Below are 24,859 nucleotides of genomic sequence, written 5' to 3'. Positions count from 1 at the left end.
CACAAAAAGCTTTGGCTGGCTGTTGCTATAGCAACCCAAGCAGGGAGCTTTAGCTTTCTACCTTCTGTGCAATTAGTACTTTCCATGAAATCTTTTCATGCAGTACTGGCTGGGGAGCCTTGGGATGTTTCTCTTCACTTTCTCTCTGTGCAACCAGGGGAAAACACAACCCTTTCTTTTCAAGTCACATACCTGCTGATGCGTAGCTCTAACACACAGCATTTCCAAAAGCTCAGGGCAGCGAGGCTTCATCAGCCAGACGTGTCAGTGTAACACCACCACTGTGACCTAGGCAGGAACCTAAAAGTCCATAGTAGGGTGGTGGTGGTGGCTGTTATTATTTTTAGAAAAAAGATCAGTGTATTGTTGAAAACTAGAATTAGCAGCTGAAGCAAGACCTTGGAGGATATATTACACTCAGAGAAATCAGTAGTTAGGGATCTAAGATGTTAGAAGTTTTCTAGAAAACTGCAGTTGCTTGTCTAAGGCGAGCTGCTTCATTGAGACCCCGGCTCTATTTACACAGGCTTTGGAAGCGTGGTAAACGTATTTGAAAAGATTTATCTCTTGTCACTTTGTGCGTGATGCTCACATTTACTTTAGGCTCAATCAAGCCTTTCTGTAGCATGAAGGACAATGTCACGGATCCCACAGTTTTGAGGGTTTTTTGCAAAATTTGTTTTGTTTAGACACACATGTATTGTTTCTAAATTGTAAAACTGCAACTCTCGTATTTGGTCTGAGGAATTACTACCAGTATTGCTCAAACCCAGTCTTTTAAGGTTCTTCATTCCTCTTGTAGTAGCATTACACCATTTTAATGCTTGTAGTACCTAATGCAGAGGTAATGATTCATTGAGTTTTCTGACTGGCTCCTAGCACATGTGAAGTAGGATGAAGCCCTGAAATCAGCTTTTGGCATGCTGTAATTTAGAATGAGGTCTCCTCACACCTGGTAGCAGCAGGCTTGGGAGCTGATTTTAAAGAATCGTTTCCCTCTTTAATTCTGTCTAAGCCTAAATAGTTCTGTGTGATTGTTCTGGGAGAGGGTTTCCACAGAGTCAGAGCTGGAGCTGTAGCCTGAGGGAGAACGATAATGATGTATAAAATGCCTCCCTGTTGCAGGTCACAGAAATGCAAAAATATTTAACTCCATCTATTACTTTCTTTTCATCTTAACTGCTCCCATCATCTTCCCCACTAGCAGTTCTAGAAGGATGTAAAGAATTCCTGCTTTACGCTGAGATGGATAGGAAGGGGGGGGGAGGCAGGGAAGATAGGGGTTGTGAATCCAGTGCTTGGTGCCAGGATTCCGCGCTGACGTAACGCATCTTCTGCCTCCTTTCCCCCTGCAGCTACCACTGCCTGTGACCCGGTGGTGGAAGAGCACTTCCGCCGAAGCCTTGGCAAGAATTACAAGGAGCCTGAGCCAGTGGCAAACTCGGTGTCCATCACGGGATCAGTCGATGACCACTTTGCCAAAGCACTCGGGGATACATGGCTTCAGATTAAAGCCGCGAAGGACGGAGTCTCCAGCAGCCCCGAGTCTGCTTCGCGGCGGGGCCAGTCTTCCCCTTCCTCTCACATGGTCAATCATAATCACTCGCCCTCTGTGGTCTCATGAAGAGAGGACCGTTGCGTTTGTGAATTTGCATGGTTTGACTGAGCTTTGAACAGTGCTTAAAATAGTGTTGGGGGAGGGGAGGTTAGTTTTCAACACATGTTTTTATGTACTCACTTTTTATTTGTAAAAGGGTGCCCTTAAAGACGATAGCAGGAACTATTTCATAAAGATTCATACGATGTAGCATCCTTTTTTCCTGCCTCAATTACCAAAGAAACCTCTGATGCAAATCTGCTGCCCCTTAAAAAAAATAATGCACGCTAATCCACAAAAGCCATTACACGTAGTTGGTTGACCCAAATGCTTTTTGCTTTTACTAGCTTCTTGAGACTAGAATTTGTCTGGTTTGCTTACATTGCTTTTTTTTTTTTTTTTTCCCTCTGTGAAGTAATTTTGTATGTATATACTTGAAAAGAACTGTCATGTATGATTTGCACTATTGGAGGAGGACTGAAGTTGCATAGCAACTTTCCGGAAGATGCTAATATTTTGAGGGCAAACTGCTGAAAAAAGGGTTTAAGGATGACATTTCTATCAGTTTGATTTTTCTTAAGGCAAAACAGCTTTGGAAGGGGAAGTCTCATACAGGTTATAGGTCTTTCTCTCTTTAGATTTCAGGTGCTTAGTGCTTGCAACTGGACTGCATAATTTACAGAACACGGGCATTTTTTCCTAAACACTGCAGTTTGTTAGAATAGAGCTGAGGTTGGAGGGTTCAATAGTGCTTAACGATGCATGTTTTATGAAAAATAGCTGGTATCTATTAATGTATAGACAGTAAGAATCATAATACTTATTAGCTTTTCTTCAAAGTTAGTTTATTTTTGTCAGTAACAATCCTAGATATACTTACTGCTGGTACAGTTGTACTCTATGATATTTGTATTTGATATTCACTTTAGTAGCAGCCAGCAAAAGAGGACAGCCTCAGGACAGGCCTCAAGTGACGCAGTTTAGAGACACACGATGCGTGGTACAGGATGCTATAGCTTTGCGCATGACTGAGTAATTGTTTCTGTCTGCAGCACTGTCTGCTTAACAGGAATTTGCTTCCTAAAACTAAGTCTGTGTAATCCACCTTTAACTAGCTGCAGGAACTGCTACCGTTACGTATCTTGGCTGGACAACAGATTGTTACAGTTTGTGAAATATGATCTTTAATTTTTTTAAGCTTATTCATAAACCTATGCCAAGTTGCAGCATACATTCCTCCATTAGAAAACTTTATACAGGTATTACTGCATTTATTATCATTTGCTATATTAATAGCTACTAACTAGAAATTAGGCAATAGAGGCAGGCATGAAACCACAGCTGTGCTAGTACTACGAGCTTCTCTTCTTCTTGTTAAGTGTAACTGCTCTCCCCCATACATTCCATCTTCCCAGTACAGTTGCAACTAGGGCTTTTTTTTATACTGGGTTACCTGAAATGATTGGTTCAGTGTAGAAAGGTAGAACTAGTTGGAAGATGAACTACACGTGATGTATTATGGACTATGTTACAGTATTGGGTCCATTGTGGCTTTTATTTTATGTTTGGGTTTGTTTTTTTTTTTTTTTTTTTTAAAGTTAAGCTATTTAATTTGGAAAAGGTGCAGGGTAGAAAGAGATCGGGAGATTGGCTCTTACTCTTGTTGAGAAGGTGGCTGCTCAATTTTCTTTAAAAAATTTAAAAAAACCAACACCTAAGCCCCCAGTTTTACACATTTCACTACCATCTTACTGGGTAGTCAACGCTTACTCGCTTTGGCATTCAGTACCCTACTCTCTGTAGGAAGATTGTTAAAAGAACACTTTTTTATATAGGTAACTTTAAGACCATCGTTACGCTGTGCGTAAAGAATGTACAGAGAAATTTGTAGGTATTTTTTGAGGAACAATTAATTTGTTAATGATATGTAGCTATTTAATTTTTCCCTTTCCTTTATTGTAATCATTCATTTTTTTTGTTTGGAGAAAAAAGTTGATCTTTTTTTTTGTTGTAGATTTGTCTGTAATACAGTAAAAGTGCAGGAACACAGTTATTCTATGAGAACACTGCATTAGCATTAATAGCCACTAGTTTGTTATTGCTACAGGCTACTGAGCGTTATAACAGTAAAATACTAATACTGTAGATGGACTCTGTGGAAAATGTGACTCCTATATTTCTTTGTAAACACAAATAAGATAATGTTTTTAAAGCTAATATTTTCAATAATAGCTGTTTTACAAGGTTACATTTACTTATCTGAGATAGGTAAATGGATTTGAGGGCAATAAAGATTTAATGTGATATGTCCAGTAAAACATATGTTAGACACAATAATGTCATGAAAGCCAAAGGGTTGGGGGGAGGTGGAAGGAAACTAAACTGAACTCACCATCACGAGACGTGGTGAAGTTTCTTCACAGAGCCAGGTTATCTACAGTTCAGTTTGAAAGATTCTCTCTGTGTTTGTAAATCTGTAATATACCATTCTTTTGTGGCCTTGTTTCACCTGGAAAAAAAAAAGGTTTGGCAGGCCATCTTTTTTTTTTTTGTACTTAAAAGTAGCCTTAAAGAACAATAAAGTGCTCTTAAATCAGAGGCGTGTCCGTACTCTTCTGTATTGCTCGGGAGAGAGAGGAACTCAGTGTCTGTTCTCCGGGAGCTGGAGGCAGAAGCAAACGGCTGTTCCTGTCATGTTCTCCCTGGGGGGAAACCTGGCGCCTTTAGAACTGTCACCCTGTAGAAGGGGCTGGGCTGGCATTTGGGGGGGTTCCCAACAAGTTCAGGCGTTTGTGAAGAACCAGCCTGTACGGCTGCACCGGGAACCTCTTGCACCAGAGGTGGACAGAAGTGCCCCCGCCCAGCACCGCTCACCCCGTGGGGCCGAGGCCGCCCTCGCAGAGCTCACCAGCTCCTCAACACTGACCGCTGGGAAAAGGCCTGTCCGTGCTCTTCCTGAAAAGACCAAGGTCTTCGTTTTCTCCCATTTTGTTTAGCCCCTCAACTTCTTCAAGTTTTATCTAGAGAACAGAAGTTATTCCCTAAAGACAACAGCTGTGCTTCAAATGCAGGCGCCCGTGGTCTTGTGCTTTGGGATTTTCCATAGGGGATCAATCACTCATTTGACCGGAGACGGTTAATCCTTAAAAGCAAGGGTTCTAATTACCTGATTTTCAGAAAGTTCCGTGAACCAGGCAAGAGCCTTCAGAGGAGTTTCAACACCAAGTGTAGTAGAGGTGTCTCCAAAATTAAAAAAGGAACCCCTAAAAATACCGAGACACAAAGTTACTGGTGTGTTAGAAGTGCCTGAATGGTTTGAACACCAAGGTCGGCGTGCCCATGCGTGTGCAAATGGCTCTGCTCGGGGGGTGGGAGATTCCATGAGAACACAGCAAGAACGATGAGTTTAACACATCTGAAAAACATCCCTCTCTAAATACGCATGGAAAGAAGCCTAAATCCACGCTTCAAGAGCTGTTGGGAGGGAGGCCAACTGCCACACGCCTCAAAGCCTCTCGGGCTGCTTTCTGAAGCGAGCCGGCTTCCTTTTAGGAAAAAGTCATCCCCACATCAACATTTGGGGACTACCTGAGTCAGGACAGGCAGCATTGCTGTTTCTCAGGTCAGTAGCTTAGAGAGGGTTCTGTTTTCTCCATGGCAAAAGGAAAAAAATACAGTAATTTTTTCCCTACCACATGATTTTTCTAATTAGCAGCAAGCAGTAATTTTGCACAAAAGGGTATAGTACCATGGTTTAGAAGAAGTGAACCGCACACACACATTTCATATGATTAAGCCCTACACAATTTGTAATGGCTTATCTTTTTCTGTGAGCTAAGTGAAAGGCAACTTTCAGCTACGTGTTTGGAACCTCACCCTGCGTGCACACACACATTATTTTTGCTAATTTACTTCAAACCAGAATTTTAATTCTAAAAAACAGGCCTGACATCACAACTCTACTAGGGATTAGAGTTCAGATCTTTGCCTAGTTCAGTGAGGGACCTCTCCTGAATACAGTTTCTATGTATTTCAAGCTGCCTCAGTTCACAGAATCATCTAGGTTGGAAAGGACCTTGAAGATCATCAACCCAACATTGACAGATCCCAACTACACCAGATCCCTCAGCGCTATGTCAACCCGCCTCTTGAACACCTCCAGGGATGGGGACTCCACCACCTCCCTGGGCAGCCCATTCCAACGCCTGACTACCCGTTCTGTAAAGAAATGCTTCCTACTATCCAGTCTAAACCTTCCCTGGTACAATTTGAGGCCATTACCTCTTGTCCTATCACTTGTTATTTGGTTAAAGAGGCTCATCCCCAGCTCTCTGCACCCTTCTTTCAGGTAGCTGTAGAGGGCAATGAGGTCTCCCCTCAGCCTCCTCTTCTCCAGACTAAACAACCCCAGTTGTGAAAATGAACTTTACGGACAAATATAGAGGCTGGATAGACTGTGATTGATGCAGCAGCAGTGCTGTGGGAGTACAGAGCTGTGTAGAGGGGCACAGGTGGTAAGTGTGCGTGCTTGCTAAGCCTGGACTAAGGGTGTCACTGGTAGATGGCCACTGAACCTCCCCAGCAGACTGTGCTCGCCCCGATGGGCTGAAGGGACCTCGTACAGGAACCGCAGAGGAAACCTGAGGGAACTGGGGGGGTTTAGTCTGGAGAAGAGGAGGCTGAGGGGAGACCTCATCGCCTTCTACAACTACCTGAAAGGAGGGTGCAGAGAGCTGGGGATGAGTCTCTTCAACCAAGTAATGAGTGATAGGACAAGAGGTAATGGCCTCAAGTTGCGCCAGGGAAGGTTTAGACTGGATATTAGGAAGCATTTCTTTACAGAACGGGTTGTTGGGCGTTGGAATGGGCTGCCCAGGGAGGTGGTGGAGTCCCCATCCCTGGAGGTATTTAAGAGTTGGGTTGACATAGCACTTAGGGATATGGTGCAGTTGAGAACTGTCAATGTTAGGCAAATGGTTGGACTGGATGATCTTCAAGGTCTTTTCCAACCTAGACGATTCTGTGATTCTGTGCTCATAAAGCAGCTCCACCGCTGCGGAGCATAACGGAACCGCGAGGCTTTAAACCCGACACATGCACAAAACTCAAAATCGTAACCAGTTCCCCATCGGAGATCGCTGGGGCTGTAACTGCACCAGTCCAGAAGCTGCTTCACGAGCAGCAGCTGAACTGTCGCTGCAGCCAGGCTGAGTGCTCCCGGGGTGCCGGGCACTGATACAGCTGTTCCCAGGAGGCCAAGTCACTCAACAGAGAAAAGATGTAAAATTGTCTTTCAGCCTCACCCAGAAGCCTTCATGCAACAGCAGAGCGAGTTGGACACTCGCTGCTCGCGCTGTACCAAGGGCTGGCGTTACGACGGATGCGAGTGGAGCCCTCTGTGGCCCCCGGGCACCCTGCCCGTCCCTCCGCGGCTCCGCGCGGTACCCTGGCAAAGCGCAGCACTAGTACTTCAAATGTTATTTGTGCAAGAGCTCTACTCACCCGAGCTGGCACACTCACGCTTGGCTGAGGGGAACGTTCACCACTATCTTTAGATCCTTCTTGAGGAACAGCGAAATAAGACACCGGTCTGTATCTTCCTGATAGGCAGGAGCTTCCATTTCATCTGGCACGGGTACAGCTCCAAGTACGTTACACAGTGTCTGCAGCTCTCCTCCCTGAGCAGACAGCTACCGCACAGCTGGATTATGTTGTGGGTTGAAGCACACTTTATCCCTGAAGGGCCTATGACAGAATATATACCAATTTAATAACTAAAATACACCAATTTAATAATTTTGTAACCTCTCCGTCAATGGGAACATTCTGCCCCTCTCTGTGGAACAGCTCTCTCAAGTGCACTTCTTGGGTATAAGAGAGCCAAGATAGATAATTTAATTGCTTATTTTTAAACTGCAGTTACATCTAGCTCCACAGCAGCTGCCTTGTTCTTCTGACAAAGCTCTGCTGTTTTCCCTGGGTGCTCTCCTGTCACAGCACACAAGGCAACAGCACTATGTGTCTGCAGAGGTGCACGAGGGAGAGCTCAGAGTGCGCGCTCTGTCTCAGGAGTACGGTCACCTCCTCTGGTAGAGGCTTTTCTACGGCTTCCCACACCCCAGAGAGGTGCTGGGGGGCTCAGGGAGGCAGCGCTCCTCACCAGGAGTGACATTTAAGAAACACACGTGTTTGCTTCTCCATCAGCAGGGCACAAGCCTTGAAGGAGACCAGCAGACCTGGGTAAATGTTACTGACCTCTGCATGTACGGCAAAACCAGGAACACAGCCACTTCAGGACGTGCCCCTCCACGGGTGCTCAGCCTTCAGCTGTACAACCTTCTTGAGTGGAGCAACGTTCATGGGAGCATTCAAGCCTAATCCTGCCCAGCCGCTGTCCCAGGGAGGCGCTGTTGCTAACCAGCTGTTTCTGTAGAAAAGGCAAGGGGAGAGCAAGTCATTTCATCCTTGATCTAAAGCCACAGGCACCACTTCTTTCTCCAGTTCTCTGATTTCAGATTTTCTCAGAGACATTTAATAGTTTAGACAAACTGAACACAGGCTGAAAGCAAGCTGCAGAAGAAGACCAACTCTGGTGTAGAAAGGGCCTTGCAAAAACAGTGATTAAATTGCAAGACAATAAACTAAACTTTATTTTTAATTAAAACTCTAAGGAGAAATCTGGTCCTGGTACATTTTATCTGACAGAAATGGTAGAAGGAGCACCTTGTGGAAGCTGGGAATCTTCCATGGAGCTCTGGAGCTTTTAGTTCAAAACTACAGTTTGAATTCCTCAGTCTTCCGCAAAACAACTCTATCAGGTGATGCACTTCCTCACTGTTTGTCTATGTTTACTCTAGACTAACTGCTGAGCTTGGCATCAGGTTTGATTTTTATTTGCAGAAAAGTGTCACATTTTCCTGCTTAATTCTGCTCAGCAAATCTGACCTTCACCTTTACAGAAACCCACAACTATACAAGGGCACGTTCCTGTGAGCAGAGCAGAGCCCCAACTACTGTGCTGGTGTGCGAGGGGGCCTCTGCGCACCCTCCCGGGCGGAGACAGGGAACCGTCACCATCCTGGGCAACGCACTTGGCCTCTTTGTGGACATGCTCCATAGTCCTGAACTTCACTCCCAGGATTTTCCCTCTCCTCAGGAACTGCCACACCAGTAAACACTGACTTAAGAGACCAGCAGCTCTCACTGGACCAGCCTGGGAGCATTCATGAAGGGAACCAGATGCTCCACTGGGCTCATCTCAAAGAGAAACAAGAGCAGCAGCTCTCCAGATAGGTCCCTTTGAATGAGACCCATGTACCCCCCTGAGGAGCGACACAGCGGGCCCGGTGCCTCCTGAAGCGCTCCCGGCACAAGCTCCTCCTGTGCTGCTCCTTCCTCCGGTGCTAGAAGTGGACAATGTCATTCTGAAGGCCGCCTCCATCCTCATCTGACAACAGCATCCCTAAGGATCATTAAATAGGAAATTCTCATATTTTCCTTTGTGACACAATCAGGAGCCCAATTCATCAGACAACAATGCGCTAACTTAGGGGTTTTTATAGCTGCTAATTGCTGTATCACTTAAGCATTTATACCCGATTGACATGCCTCTCTGTTAAGAATGGTTGGCATGGGATTAGTCATACATGGATATTCAGACTGACATGCATTTATATTTTAACAGAGTTGGAAACAACAGAATTTCTTTTTCTATAGGCTACTTTTAAATCATGACAAAGCAGTTACTGACTTCCAGTAAGAACACACTTCATTACATTCACATAAGACTGTTTCAATCTTTTTTACTTGAAGGCTAGCCAGTTACACTGTTCACTGTTGCACTGTTCATTCTAATTTTACATTTTATTTTGCTAAGCAGCAGCTTTCTTGAATGCCAAGGAGAACATCTGTCTTCTCTCCATCACAAAGACAGACACAAAGGCATCTGTCAACATGAAGCTGTGTCAGCCACATGCCTGCTACATTAAATAGTCAAAAAGCTGCTTATCTTAAAACTGTTTACTCAGTTTGGGCAAATACTATGCACACAGAATACTTCTGATAGTTTCCTGCTATTCATGGTGAAATCAATGTTACTTTTTTAATCCAGAAAAACACAAAGCTCAAATCTCCTGCTTCCTGAAATATTAAAATAATGTGGGTCTAGTTGTATTTAATGACATGTGGCTTGTGTGTTAAAATAATCACACGATATACCACTGCAATTATATTAGTTCTAGTTAGTTAAAGTATAAGAAATGCAGGATTTTTTTTGCTTTCAGATGAAAAAAAAACTTGAACTATTTTTTTAAAAAAAAAGTTCTCAGGCTAAAACCAAACCTTTGCTCTTCAGCAATCCACTGTAGTATTCTAAACCTTTTTTTTTTTGGAGGGGGAAGTGGTGATGAAAATAATGGAAAGAACTAACAATACTTGGAGATTAAAGCAAGGGCCTTTCCTTTTCCTTCTAAGTGACAGGTTCTTGGGCTCCTGCTAAGGTGACAGAATATTTTAGACTATTAACTTCTTCAGATGAAAATGCATGTATTCAAATAGTACCACAGCTAATACAGCATTGTCGTGGGGTTTACAGCAGCAGCAAAGTCCTTTTCTCTTATTTTCACCAACATACCTTTATTTAACTTGATGTTACTTTTATTCAGCAAACGTTTTCTCATGGCATTAACAGTTACTGACATTGTTCTGGCTGCTAGAGCTTGTTGTTCTGTTTAATATGCTGATAAAAACACATCTATCCTGAAAACAAAACCACGGTAACAGAACTGCAGGTCTGGCCTCTTGGCACTCCTGACATACAAGGCGTCACCGGTATCCCCCAGCTCCCCACCTCGCCGGAGGGACGTGGAGCCGCCGCAGCTCCCGTTACTCTCGGGTCACTCCCTCGATGGAGCTGTGGCTGCCCGCGGGGAGGCCGCCGCTGAGGGACACACAGGAGCCCCCCTGCTCCCACCCGGAGGTGCCAGCCAGCTTCACCAGCCATCTCTTCACAGTGCCAACAACCTGGAGCAAGCAAGCTGCTTTCAAAGGTGAGTACCAACTGGAGCATGACCCCAGGTGGAAACCTTCTGCCACAGTCTGACTTCCCCTACCAAGGAAAATTCTGGAAAGAAATTAACTGGAGCAGATACATAATCGGAGATGATGATCACTTCTTCTCATTATTCAGAGTTGCGAAAAATAAAGAAAAATCATCCTCTGTTGTGAAGGTCTTTTTGATCTTAACGGTAAGCTTTTGTCGCTTGTTTGTAAGTCTCTCCTTCCCAGTGGCTCTCATACCTCCCTCAGGAATTTGAAAATCAAGATTAAAATAAGTAATTTCTTAACCTGCAGGGCCAATTAAGTAATAACTGAAACCAGTAAACCTATTTCTTCAAAAGTAAACAATATTCTCATTTTGTCCCCTGAAACACAGGCGTACATTACGTACATAATTTACCTTTTGCTTTAAGAAAGCCTTGATGATACATCAGGACAGCACAATTAGCTAGTCCAGGGGAAAATAAGAGTACGCAAGACATTCTCCTTATTGCAATAAAGACACGGCTGTCTGAATATAGGCTAAGAACAGGGTTCAGAATGATCAACCACATACATGTAAAACGTACTTCAACTTTTAAAGACTGCATTATAGGGGTTGTCTAAAACATACTATATCAGAGATCTTTGTTTTGAACCACTCCTCTGTCGTTTCATGTATTTGCTAATTTAGCCTTCAGCTTCCCTAGTCTATACAATGTCATGTCATCAGCTCAAATGCTGAGTTTTCAGGTGGGGAAATGAAGAAAAACCCAAGTCCTGCAAAGCCACCACGACACAGAACGTGGTGGGATTCTAGGGCTCTTGTTTTAAAGATCTGAGTGGCAAGAACAGATTTCCTCACAAAAAAAATAATGCTTTTGTTGTTGCCAGTCTTACAGATGCAGTCTGTAATGTGAGTCTAGCTATGACCTTTCAGGATGATGCAAAATCAGCAGTAAAAAAAAAATCAAATTGTGACTTTGCTGACATGCCTGTAACTTTAGTGATTAATCCAACAAATAAACAATTTCTGCTTGGAAAGACAGGAAAGGGGAGTGTGGGATTCTCCTCCTGCTCTGCCCTGTTATAGCTGAACTCTGGATGCCATTTTGGTCCTACCAGTTCTCACAGGAAATGTGAAAAATGCCTGGGCAAAGGCTGAGGATTAAAGTCAACAGCAGATCCACCCACAATACATCATTAAAGAAAGAGAAGCTAATGAAGGCAAGAAGAAATATTCGCTTATTTATATGAAAAGTTCCCTCCTTTTAACAGTTGCCCCATGACAGATCCCACCTCCTCTCCATCAGTCCATCTGTGACACACTCCTGGAGCAACTTTTGTGCATTTTCCCCTAAGAGAAGCGCTAATTTTACCAGCACATCTACATCTGGCTCACACATCAATCCCCTTTGCGCCCTCCTCTCTTTGCACCTTCCGCTAGACCCTTCCCTCCCCTCCACCCGCCCCAATCCCACGGTGCTCTGGTGGAGCACTAGAGCCTCTCACACCACCCCTGTGGCTCTGTGAAGCCGTAGGAACTTGGCGTGAAGTGCCTGGTGGCTGGCGCAGAACTAGAGTAACTTGCCAGTGTAAGTTACTCTAGTAACTTAAAGTATAAGTGCCACAAGTAAAATCCACCCAAGGCTCCAAAATCTGCAACTGTACAGATAGTTCTTTGAACTGACTTTTTCTAAATTATAAAGTAAGTTCTTCCCTTGAGCTTTTAATAGCGTAGAAATCTATACTCAGAATGCTGATTTCCAGAGCTCAACAAAAAGAAAACTGAGTGTATCCAATTTGATCAGCTGCCCAGAATGTAACGTCTAATGCTGGTATACAGAGGAAATAAAGCATCATAGCTGCCAAATATGTGATCTTGCTACTAGAGAATCAACAGGATTTGGACTTCAGGACTTCTTTACACTATTCCAGAGCCATTCAAAAAGTGGTTTTCTGCCTTTTATAAGGAAAGGATAGAGACCATTGCTTTTATACTACTTGCACAGATCTCAACTAATTTGTCAGCTGTTTGTCCCACAGATACCAAGGCATAATGAACAGAACACTATCAAAGTGTTTCAGTGACTAGAAAGCTTTCTGGACATGCAGTTACGTTGGTTATAACTTACGTGTAAGGTGGTAAGGCAGTAACACTGATAGCTCACCACAGCTGTGTTTCGTGTTCACAGAACTCACTGAAATCACTGTATGAGAAAATACTTCCCTTGCGTTTTTCAGAAGCAAAATTAAAATCAGGTTGTTATAAATAATTACATTTGGAATTAATTCTGTTCTTGAGCCATTTAGCTTCACATTTTCAAGTCTTTCTACACAGCCACAAACCAGATGTTCATTTTTAAATTAAAGAAAAAACAAAACAGATTCTTGGGAATTGAAGGAACACAAAACAAAAAACCCCAGTGTTGGGAGACCAGCAACAACATTCTGAGAGTTGAGAAAGCTATCATCTACTGATCTAGTCAGACTGATGAAAAGCAAAGATTCTCTCCTCAGGAAACTTCCAATGCTTAGCTTTGCAGCCCTGATGTGGGAATCAGCTATGCTATAACCTCAAACCAAAACACTTCAAGAACTGCCACATAGGATGGCGTTTAGGGAGCGCTGGGAACGTTCATGAAGGTACAGGATCACATCATGAAGCTTCCATATATACTTTTTTTTTTGTTGTTTGTGGGTGAGAAGTCTGCTTAAGCAAGTATATTGGTCTAATTCCTCTGTAGGCACAAAATAAGAATGTTCCTCTCCTTCCTGAGAGCACTAGAAAAGTTGGGTGACAAAAGAGAAGTAGCACTTAATTTCTGTAACAGAGTGAAAGGGAGAAGTAGAAAGCTGGCTGGCTAACCTACACTCCCTCTGATCCTTTGAAACCTTATAGCTAGAGCAACCCAAGAAGAAGCCCCAAAATAGAAGAAAATTGATGCTAAGCCTCAGGAGAGCTTCCCCATAGATAGACATACCCTGACCAGAAAAAGGGATGTGCTAAGACCTGTCAGTAGCCAAGGAAATGGACTGAAGCTTGTAGGAGGAATGTAAGCTGCTCAAAGCCAATGAAAATACCTCTGATGGGAAAGCTCCCAAACTGGGGCATCCTTGATCCGTTGCTCCTAAAGCCTCAAGCAGGAAGCCAGTCTCTTTATAGCTGTCTTTCCTGGCTCTCTTCCAGGTTCCCCTTCTTCTGGCACTACTGCTTTTCTTCTGCCCCTTCATATCTCCCATCTAGAATGGAAACAGGGGAAGAAAAGAAAATATTAGCATGGTAGGACAAAAGAATTACTGGGGCTTCGTTACAACAGAGATTTGGGGCAGTGGGCAATGATTTCAAAGGATTTCACTTTATTTGCTCTTCTCTCATAACTGAAGTTTTGTACTTTTTCTGTGAAAAGATTAACTGGGGAAACCAGCCAATGACTACACTGTGGAAGTTCAGTAAAACACAAAAATGTCACTAACACCACTATATAGTCCAACAAATTACAGGTCATGGCAACTTATTTACACCTTGTACTTGGTTCATGAAAGTTCTCTGTATTTCACTCAGGAAATGGACAGAAGTAGTTTTTTTCTCCTCTGGAGTACATTTATAATATATGGTCAGAACTAATTAAGAAACATTTATTAATTAAGAAAATTAAAAAAAACAACCCCAAAGTCCAATTCTTACTTGCTTCTTGCTTTTTAATTCTTCTGTTTCATTACCAAAGTAAACGCACACCTTCCTTTTGCAAATGAATCCAAACCTTTAATTCTAGGGGACAGAAAATTTAAATGGCAGTGCAGGCCTTGGAGAACACAACCGATGTTATTTCTCGCCACTTTCAGACTGGATTGCTAAATTATATTACCTTGATTTCCAACTGTGCTAACAACCCAAGCTTACTGGGCATTTGAACCCCTCTGGGAGCAGCAAGCATTTACTGTGAAACAAACAGTTACGCTTCTAGCAGTCAGATTGGTAACAAACAACACAAGCCTCAAAACCAGAAACCCGTTTTAAAAATGTGCACTCAACTAACTTTTTCCTTTTCTGTATTTCTTTTCCACAAGAGTAACAAAGCTCTTCTGTGACTCCTCACTATTTTAGCTGATTTGTTACACAAAACATAACGCTCATCCTGGTGAGCGCATTTTCCAGTACACGCACGCAAGAAAGAGCAAAACTGAAACAGCAAGCATTTAAAACTTAACAACAGATTTATTTAATCCTCTTTTACACACATAAAGTTTTTAAAATACATGCTTAATGTAGGATTGTCTTTACATTTGAAATCAGACTCCTTTTAGAATTCCAAAACCCAGTTTAAGACCTCAGCAAAGTCTGGCTCAGAGCATCCAAAAATTGAGGCAAATTCCTTTCACTAACCGCTTCTGAACTCCTTGTCCAAACTGATCAAATTAAAAGGCATTAATAGACAATATTAGAGATGAGATACACCTGTATAATCTCTAATACTTGTGCTTTTCTACTGCCTAGCTGACTCAGTCAAGATTGGTCTTGCTGTACTAGGCACTTACTCAGCAAAAGCAACTCTACCAAAAAAGCTCAGGCAATGGATGGGAGGCAGAGATGATGTGACTTTCTTTGGCTTCGCTGGAGCTCTGTGGTACAGCCCATGTGTTCTGCCTCAATCCATCTTCCCATGACTATGACTATTATGGAGAGGACAAAGTTGCTTTAAATAAGCAGTGGTTTTAAAAATCACAGTAATTCATTACATTAATCCCAAACCTGTGAAAGCTGGAACATAACATTTCGGCTTAGAAAATTTTTGAAGCCATAATCACCTATTATAATAGCAACAAAATAATTTAAAAACAGTAGTTTGGTCATATTCTGAAGCAACGTTCTGCTGCATGTCCTCGTGGCATGAGTGTCAGCCCCCTCCGGACACTCAAGTGACATTTGAATCACATTCTTTTCCAGTATCTCAGATCAACAGGTATGTTGTTATGCTCTGTTCCAAGCTGACTTTTAATCAGTGGATATCATCTATCAGAATCGCTTAATGACATTTACAAATACTAACAACAGGAAGCTAAATTAAGTAACAGATACTATCATTGTTGGACATGAAACTAGAGTATCTCCAGCAAGAGGGGAACGCTGTACACACACCAGCTGACTTGCTCCCTGCTTCTCCCTTGCAAATCAGAGTGTGGTTACAAAGAAGCCTATCTTAAGTTTGTAATATTTGACTGCTAAACACTACTGAATTCCTGTTCAACAAAATATAGTTAGCAAGTAATTGCAATGTCTTACCCCAGGATTTCTGAGAGCACTAGTCACATCGGGCAGCTGATGACAATGACCTAGCTCCATACTATACATCAGCTGCCGCCCTGCAGGGCTCACGGGGCACAGTATGTGTAGCTCACTCATTCCTAACCACTGCCCTAGGGAAAATCACAGACAGTGCCTAACTGCATGCAAGAGACATGCAAGAGTAAACATTTTAATTAGAGGAATATTGTCTTTTATCTGTGTGACCAAATAATTGTAACGTTATTACATTTATATCATCTATCATCTCAAAGCATTCCCAACTTAGTACCAACAACAATACACAACCATTGCTCTAATAGCTGTTGGGTGGAACTTGAGTAAGAGTTTTTCATTAAAAGCATGCATGACCCCTGCACAAAGGGTAATTTAGAAAACGAAGGATCCAAAGGAAGCTGCACAGCAACTTTAGGAAGACAGGGTGAAATAAATTAAAAGAAAAAAAAATTAGAAAGAAAACAAAAAGAGATAGAGAACCTTGTTTTAGGACTTTGGCTTAGCGTGTCATCTGAAAAATAACTTTAATTACATGGTTCTCAATAGTGCCAAAGTTTGACGTGGATTGACATAATTGGAAGAAAGACCACTGGCTATGGTAGTCACTGGTACCACCTCCCTGAATACATGGACTTTCTTTGAGTTTTCCTTTAAAGTGCAACCACAATGGCACTGCGGGCTCAGTGACAACCCGTACAGTCAGAGCACAACCAAAAGGACATATCTGAAGTCTGCTGCACTAATTTCTATAGAGCTCCAAAACTCCTACTGTTTAAACAAAAGGACAGTGATCCTTTGCTCGTGACAATAATAAATAAACGCAACACTTTTACAGCCTGTCCATGAACACTGTGAATAAATGACCTAGACAGACATCCAACTTGTCACATTCCTTTGATGACAAGAATTCCTGACATTACTTTTAGCTCTCGTTTAAGAGCCAGCTCCTGCCGTGACGTCACTGGGGGTTTTGTCCAAGAAGGAACTGCGGCCGCCCGTCCCCCACACCACTACCTGCTCCAACCACTGCTCCTGCCGCCTTTGGAGACACTCAGCAAAGAACCAAACTACCCCGACTCCTCCGATTTCAATCCTGTATTTATATAGCATTAACACTGAAAAGTATCAGTTGCAGGAAAGGAAACCCTGAAATCTACCAAGAATCTCCTGCGGTGCAAATACACACTACAGAGTGCAGCCAGGGAGATCCTTTAAAACTGCCCAATAGTATGAAAACACATTTCTTTTGTTTGCATTACTTCCAAAATAATAACGGAAAATTATGCTCAGAGCTTTTCCTCCTCCTCCCCCCCCCCCCCGCCCCGCCATCGTCCCCCTGATCAGGAATTAATTAAGAATGCTTTATAACAACAGAACCTCTACTAAGGGCTAATTAGATAATTAAAACCTCTCATCCCCTCCCCCCTCACAAAAAAACCCCAAAACAAAGCTGCAAGTATTAAAAGAAAAACCAACAGTCCCTATTTAGGAAACAGGCAATTCAAACAAGAGTTGCCGGTGATGTCATTTCATTTATACTTTGCCTGAGTCACAGGTTCCTGAGGAAGTGGTAACACCTACAGAATTACTGTATAAAAGTCACTTTGAAGCACAAAATGAAAATAAAGACACTTAAAGACAAAGCACAATCATACCTACTTTATAAATTTCCTCGCCTCTTACACTAATTTGAAAGAAATCTGTCACTAGAAATTAATTTGCTTGTTCATCCAGATCCCTCCCTCACCAGTGAGGCACCGAGCACTGGGGGTGGGAAGGAAACATTCAACAGGGAAAGAAAAAAAGTGGGGGGGAAGGACACCAATTTACTAGCTGTCAAAAACTAGAGTTCAAATGCAGAGTGGGCCAGACTTGGAACCTCCACAGCCCTCTCCTTTCTTCCAAGCCTATTGACATGATGTGGAAATAATTTTAGCAGCATTTCTTCACACAGTTTTAGCCCATACTGGTTTTGATTTAGAAAGTAAAATCATTCCAGAAATGAGACGCCAGCTTGCATTTCAAATGCACCAGACTCCTGCAGCACTGCCTCGCAGGGAAGCAACTGCAGTTTCTTAAGAGGGTGCACACACATCAGACCAAAAGAGAAATCGAGGAAAACACTACTGACCTCCTCCCTAAGAATGAAACCAGAATAACATCTCTCCTTTCTTATTTATGTAGTGCATAATAGTATTTCACTAACAAACAATGGAACATTTTGCTGAGATCTTACAAAAATCAAATGTCCTGGTGGTAAAAAGCAAACTGAAGTTACACACAAGCCTAAATTTTTGGATGCTCAGAGACTACTGAAGCAGCAATCCACTGCCAAAGAATGTAAGAACAGAAAGTAACTGTATGGGAAAGGAGAGAAGTTAACAAAGAATAATTTTTTTTTAAAACTGTGCTTTTGATTTGCAGCAGTACAACACTATATGTATGCTTCCGTCCTTTCCTGTTAGCTTACTAAAATATTTTGTTAAGAAGTAATTTGAAATTTTTAGCATTTAAAATGAAATGCACATGTGCATGTGACCTTCAGTTCCAGAGGCAAAGTCCATTGTACTTTATATCAATGCCCTATATAAACATGTATTCAAAGAACAAGAGGAAACAGGCATTTAGACTGCTACAGTAGATGGAAAGACAGTGTGTACTCCATGCCAGGCAGGAAACATAACACGCTTGTTTTTAGAACTCCTGACTGCCCCTTTTTATCCCCAAGTCCAAGGAAGTGCCTGCAAGAAGCTACAATGGCAAGGGAGTACTGGCCTGATTAAACAGAAAGAAACCATGCTATTTCATTTGTAAAGTCAGACAAACAGCTGATCGGTTCTGAAAATCTTTTCAGAGAATGTCCTAAGTAATTCCAGCAGATGTGAAAAAATGCTATGGTTAAGTCGCAGCAGGCAGATAATATTGTCCACTATTGAGGGCAACAATTAGAACTTGAAATTATATATGGTTGGAGTACTCATCTGCATCCTTACCCTGGGGTGAGATCATTTGAACTGGGAAATAAGGTGAAAAAATCGCTGCCCTAAGATACAGAATACCTTAAGGTACTTAACATCATTGCTACTCAAGCTTATTGCTACTAATTCTTTTGGGAGTAGCTTCAGTTTCCCTTCCACGGTGCCAATTTCCTTGTCCAGGTTAAAATAATCCTCAAGTGACTCACTCCAAAGACTTCACTACAACCTGAACAAAACACCAATCACTGGCTGGGGGAAGAATACAGATTGCTGAATTTCAGCTTCTGTACTTAAGAGAAAAGTGGCTACAAATTAGCCCAAGCCACAGCCGACTTTGGTTAACACTACATGACTTCAAACAACAGCCAACAATACTTCAACGAAACAATGGGTCAGAGCAACAGAACAGTTTCTTTGACCCAGGATAACTGACAATAAAAACCATAGATATTCTTTGCCAAGTACATATATCCGATTTCCATACATTTTACAGCTGAAAAATTAAATAAAAGTTTAAGAAAAAAAAGCAGGCAGGGTTAACCTCTCTGTATCAACCTAGGAGTAGAGCTACCACAAAGCAAGGAGTCCTGCGGTCTGTCCATTCATGAATCACTGCTCACCATAACGAGTCACTATTGTCAGTGATAGTGGACGAAAGGGCATCAATAAAAGTAAAACGAGAAAGAAAACTCTGTCAACAAATTGTTAGGGAATTTTATTTCAAAACCTGTCAAGTGCTGCACAGAAAAGAAAATGAACTTTTTAGGAATTATTACACTGGATAGCTGAAGTGGTAATAGAGAGGGAAAGTCTATATAAATTTCAAACCTAAAGCATTACCTGTGTGGTGCCACAGTATTTTTAAACACTGTTAGGGTTCTGGAGAAGGTCCAGGCAGCTGCAAGGGAAAGAGCGCTGGAACTGAAATGGGACAGGTAGGTAGGTTTTTCATAGGTTAGGAATTTACACGTTGCCAGACTGGGGCAGTCCAAAGTCCTTCTAGTGTGGTATTTCTGTCTTTCAAAACAGTTAATCCAGGTCCTCTAAAAGAGAAAAGGTGCACAACACCCTCCTAAAGGAAGGTTTCATTTCGGCAGGATGTGCATGAGCATGATATCGCCACTGATAATTTAAAAAAAAAAAAAAAAAAGAAGAAAAGGAATTAATGAAGCCATGTCAAAAGATTCAGAAAAAAAATGGTAACAGGCTCAGGACACGTTGCAAATAATTTTTTAATGGCTCTCTTCGGAGTATAAATGCTTATTTGTTTCTAAGGAAAGTATTGCATTGTTATTTTTAAAAAAAACCCTAAAAACTTGGGTACAAAAATTTGGAAAAGTAGCAAGGAAAAATCCCACCATCTAGCTGTTCATGCTCTGTTCAGTTTTTGGGTACTCTTAACACAAAGTTAGAGCGCAGCAAACACTGAACCAACGCGCGAGACGGGCTGTTCGCACTCTCAGAGCGGTGCCTGGGCTTGCACTGCAGGACAGCTGGCAGAACGACAAGAAAGGTTGACTATGTGTTAGCTTGCAACATATTTATTTTTGAAAGAATGTGAGCTATCCTTCCTATTCCCACAAGAACAGAGTTAGGACTCTCCTTGAACTCTTAAGACATGGTTATACTCTGAAGAGAAACTACATAAAAATATCCTCATGGATTCTGTCATGGCTTTTAATGATTCTGTAAGAAAAAGGCATTCTTGATCAACACCATAAAAGCTGGCATCAGAAGCTTACTGATCTTTTCACACACTACTGGCATTAATGAGAATACTGCATACCGAAGTCTATTCTCAGTCACATCTCCGCAATCTCACTGGTTTTATGAGTTGGCTTGAAAAAGAGCAAGAACACACAAAGGAAAGCTGGGAGCTAGGTGAAGTCTTCATGGTCCATCACTGTCCCACAGTAGCGCAGTGATGGAGTAGCTAGTGGTGGACTTGGCAGTCTTAGGCTTACGGCTGGACTCAATGACCTTAAGGGTCTTTTCCAACCTAAATGATTCTATGAATCTATTAGCAATTCCATTTAGACTAGTCAGCATACACTTAGAAGGAAATTGTTCAGTAAGAGGGAGAAAGAAGTGCTATGATATGACTCTACAGTGCACAGTGAAAAGTTCAGAAATACATAAAACCCATTTCAGTAAGTTTTCTATGAGAGCACAAGTGAGAAATTAAAAGAAAATGCTTGTATATGGAAAAAATATTCAGTTTTGCTAATACTTATGTGGCATATACTTAAGATGAGCAGCCAAATCTTATACAAAGAAACAGAATTAGAAAGAACATTATACACGAAGTGGAATATCAGTAACAATATCAAAGATGACAAAAATGAAATTTTAGTTTATGTCACTGGACTTCTCCGAGGACACAAGACCAAAGCCATACAGAACAGAGGAAAGGGAAATGTATTTTTCCAGGCTTCAAGATCAATGATTTTAAGGGCTGGAGCAATCACTGCAGTTTCCTCTGATGTGCCAAAATAAGTATTGTGCTGTTGATTTCTACTGAAGCAGAATCGCCCTTTAGTTCTTGGGAGTCATCAGCTTCCTAGGAACGTAAATCCTATGGTTCCATTCCTCAGTGATTTTCTCAACCAACCTCTCTGGGCCATCATGAATCTTTCTTCATGGATCTAAGTGTAATATTCAAATTTGTGCCCTTTTTCCCTTATAGAGCCCAATGTTGAAGGCTTAAGACTCAAACTAGCCCCACGCTCCACAGCATAGCTTCTCATGTGGGCTGACCCACCTACTGCCTATGATTCTGCTGGCTTTCATGGCCGTAAGACAATTTACACATGATCTAAAGGGGATGCCCTAAGTGAAATTTATTCCCAGTTGACAGACTATGACACAGGTGAAGAGGACTTAATAGCAGATTGTGAAAGCAAGGATAAGAGCAGGTGAGGGCTTTAAAGAAGAAAACTCTCATACAGAATGTCAAGCTCCTCACTTTCATGAATGTGGTACAACTCCGTGACAAATTCCAGACTCCAGCCAGCACCACATTGAAGGCATGACACTGAAGAAAAATTCTAGTCAGTAGAAGCGTGAAAGCAAAACAGAGGCTATCACTCCGTGAGTTTCTATAACACTCAAGCACAAAAATCATGTCAACAGCTCTCCATTGATATCTGTGGTCTTCTAACACTATTAAATGTCTCCAGATGTGATAAGTAAGTGTCATAGTTTCCTCCTGTGAGATACAGTCCCACCCACACTGCCATATAATGCCATCACATTTCTGTTAGATAGTTTAAGAAGATGAGTAGGTTCCTCTGAGGCTGTTCATTTCCTTCTCCCAACAGATTTGGTTTATACCTGAAAAGCCATGGTAGCTGTTGGGTTCTACAATGAAAGTACGAGTTTGGGCTCTTCACTGATGCCTAAGGAGGTCATGGCAGGACAAATAAAATTTAAATCCTACCTCCTTCATGAAGAAAGGTAAAGTTTAGCTTCATCCAGTAAACAGTAACAACTGGAGCTGAGGACTGTGCTGAAATCCTGCCATTAAGTGCGTACAAGCTGGTAAATAAATGTGTTTATCTGTTAATAGTATTTGAAAATGCATTCATTCATTTGAAAGGATCCCTCATGATTTCTCACTCAGTAAATGCCTAGAAATTGAGTAAAAGCAAAATAAGAACAATTCTGGTCCGCAAGGAGAAAGAAAACATTATAGTTAGACAACGGAAGTTATTCCAAGTCAAACTGAAGTGTTTCTGGACATCAGAGACATCTGGGAAGCATATGTACAGGAAACAGCTCAGCCTGAGAGAGTTGTATGTTACTGAAATTACAGAGGTAAGGAAACATTATATTAACCCTGAGTTTTGAACCTTTCCATCTTGTATACTTCTGCAGTTAAATAGATAATTTCAATGTAAAGCTACAATGTAACTTTAAGAGGATACGCAGTTTCAGATATTTAAAATAATTATTAATGTTTATCAGATTTCAGAAAGATGTCTAGTTTTCAAGTTTTAGACAACCAAAAACTGCAAAGAGACACTCCCCAGTCAGCAACTCTGAAAGATAAAAATGCAGATCATTCCCTTTAAACTACCCCGGTACTGGTTCATGATTCCCACCGGACTACGGCATGGCTAACAAAATGGAAGTCATTTGAACTCATAACTAATTACGTACATTAACAAAGTGCTTTAATATGGACATGGCATGTTATCAGTCTTATTGTTCATTCCCTGACCACCAAAAGATCAGTTTCCTATGATTGCTAGTCTTTCAAAAAATATATTTCATTCATATACATTTTTACATTACAATGGAGTTAGCTAAACATGACATTCCCTTAAGGCTACTTAAGAAAACACATAAATATAATGTGATAGTGAAAATAAATAGCAATAATATCCATTTTAGACACTTGATGCAAACCTCAGCATGTTTCAATAAATCTTCTTTTATGATCAGAATATGGCAGTTGCAGATATCCTTGTTTTTAGGCAAATTTGACCTGACAGAACTTCTTCTGATGTGGCATAAGAGATAAGCTATGAAATTATCTACACCAAATATTCAGAGCTTATGTTAAAGGAGGAACTAAAATAATTGGATTGACCAACTAATTTTCATAATATATACGGGAAATAAAGACTGCTTGGCAGATAAAGAGATTTGCATTTTTTCTGAGTGAGTTAGTCCATAATCCCCACAATATAAAGCCATAAAAGGGATTTCAAATATACTTCTAAAACCTATTCCAAGATAAAAAACAATAGATTCACTTTCAATTTTGTAGTAACGTACTTCAATATTTTACAAATCCTTTTTTCTCAAGTTATCTTTAAACCTCAAGGATTCTCAGATGCCATTTGTGCTCAGCCATAATCTCTGAAGCCATTGCTGATGCTGCAGAAATTGGAAAACTTAAAATCCAACCAAAATGAAAATCAGAATTGCTATTTTTTAACACTTGTAAAGTACCGCATGACAGCATCCAAGAACAGCAAAGTTAGAGAACCAATTTCTTATTTCAGTTAAGCATTTCTCTACAAGTTTTGACTGAATCAGTGATACACCCCCCCAAGCAATTTTTACTATATAACAGAGCCTTCTCTAAACTTCGGGGGAGCCTAATCATGATAACAACGCATTTTGGTCTTTTCTGTGTAAAAATAAGTCAAGCCACATTCTTTTCCATAGCATGAAATTATGAGATCTTTACAGAGAATAACACCTCCACTGACACAGGCAAGAACAATCGATCATCATGTAAGTATGTAGTTGGAAGCAGTAAGCAATGTGGTGTAGGCAGTAGGTGTAGGTTCTTACCTACTCCTGCTCTCCTTTAAAGATGCAGTTTAAACTCCCAATAGCAGAATATTCTCAATCTTAACAATAAATTCCAACTAAAGGGGCAATAATCTGGGAAAGATGAAAAAAGACATTTAGACATGCTGCTTGGACATGTCCATTGACAAGCAAAAACTGGGACAAATAAAACACCAAAGTTTACTTAAGCAGCATATTTTATATGTAAGCCATATTTAGAAACTGAAAAAAAAAAAAAGAAAAGAAGACGAGGTTTAAACATAACCACATTGCTTTAGTTATTTACATAATAAAAGTGTGGAGAGTTATATCCATAACAGACTGCTTTTAAGGTGAAGATATTAATGTCAAAATGTGGATCATATTTGTTTGTATTTGTAGCAGACAGAATGGGTAAGCAATCATTAACTTGTCAAACAACAGATAAAAGGCAGCGCTGCAGTCCAAAGTAGGTCATCTTCCACCTTATTCAGCTGATTTTCAGACTGTTTCATCATCACTCATGTCCCAGATCTGCAACAAAAAAGGAAGTGTAATTTTAGCTTGGGGAGTTCAAATATGCTTTTAACATACCTTTATAAAATTAGTTATTTATTCTTCTTTTTAAAAAGTAATACATTTTACAGAATGTTGACTAGC

General features: G+C 41.3%; 2 protein-coding genes and 1 long non-coding RNA gene across 13 annotated transcripts in view; 1 reads left to right on the top strand and 2 right to left on the bottom strand.

The window, feature by feature from the left end:
- VGLL4 (vestigial like family member 4) overlaps positions 1-4,193 on the top strand; it is a 105,439-nt gene extending 101,246 nt beyond the window's left edge. For all 7 annotated transcript variants that reach the window (XM_074879717.1, XM_074879719.1, XM_074879724.1 and 4 more), the window contains one exon: positions 1,356-4,193. In XM_074879717.1, the coding sequence (XP_074735818.1) occupies positions 1,356-1,624 (269 nt within the window). In that variant the 3' untranslated portion in view covers positions 1,625-4,193. The remainder of the gene's footprint in view (positions 1-1,355) is intronic.
- A 568-nt stretch (positions 4,194-4,761) lies between these two features.
- On the bottom strand, positions 4,762-13,867 carry LOC141947768 (uncharacterized). Its single transcript, XR_012630258.1, has 4 exons — positions 13,718-13,867; positions 7,853-8,024; positions 7,100-7,342; positions 4,762-4,860 (listed from the first exon to the last, which is right to left on the bottom strand). It is a non-coding gene; the product is annotated as an uncharacterized LOC141947768 (long non-coding RNA).
- A 5,745-nt stretch (positions 13,868-19,612) lies between these two features.
- Positions 19,613-24,859, bottom strand: part of ATG7 (autophagy related 7) — a 114,760-nt gene continuing 109,513 nt past the window's right edge. For all 5 annotated transcript variants that reach the window (XR_012630311.1, XM_074879714.1, XM_074879707.1 and 2 more), the window contains one exon: positions 19,613-24,733. Coding sequence is in view for 4 of the 5 variants with exons in the window: in XM_074879707.1 (XP_074735808.1) it covers positions 24,701-24,733 (33 nt within the window). In the remaining variant the exon portion in view is untranslated. The remainder of the gene's footprint in view (positions 24,734-24,859) is intronic.

This window comes from Strix uralensis, chromosome 10 (genome assembly GCF_047716275.1).
Source record: "Strix uralensis isolate ZFMK-TIS-50842 chromosome 10, bStrUra1, whole genome shotgun sequence".
Taxonomy (NCBI): Eukaryota; Metazoa; Chordata; class Aves; order Strigiformes; family Strigidae; genus Strix; species Strix uralensis.
Note: the sequence above shows the minus strand (reverse complement) of the source record. Positions and strands in the feature narration are given on the sequence as shown.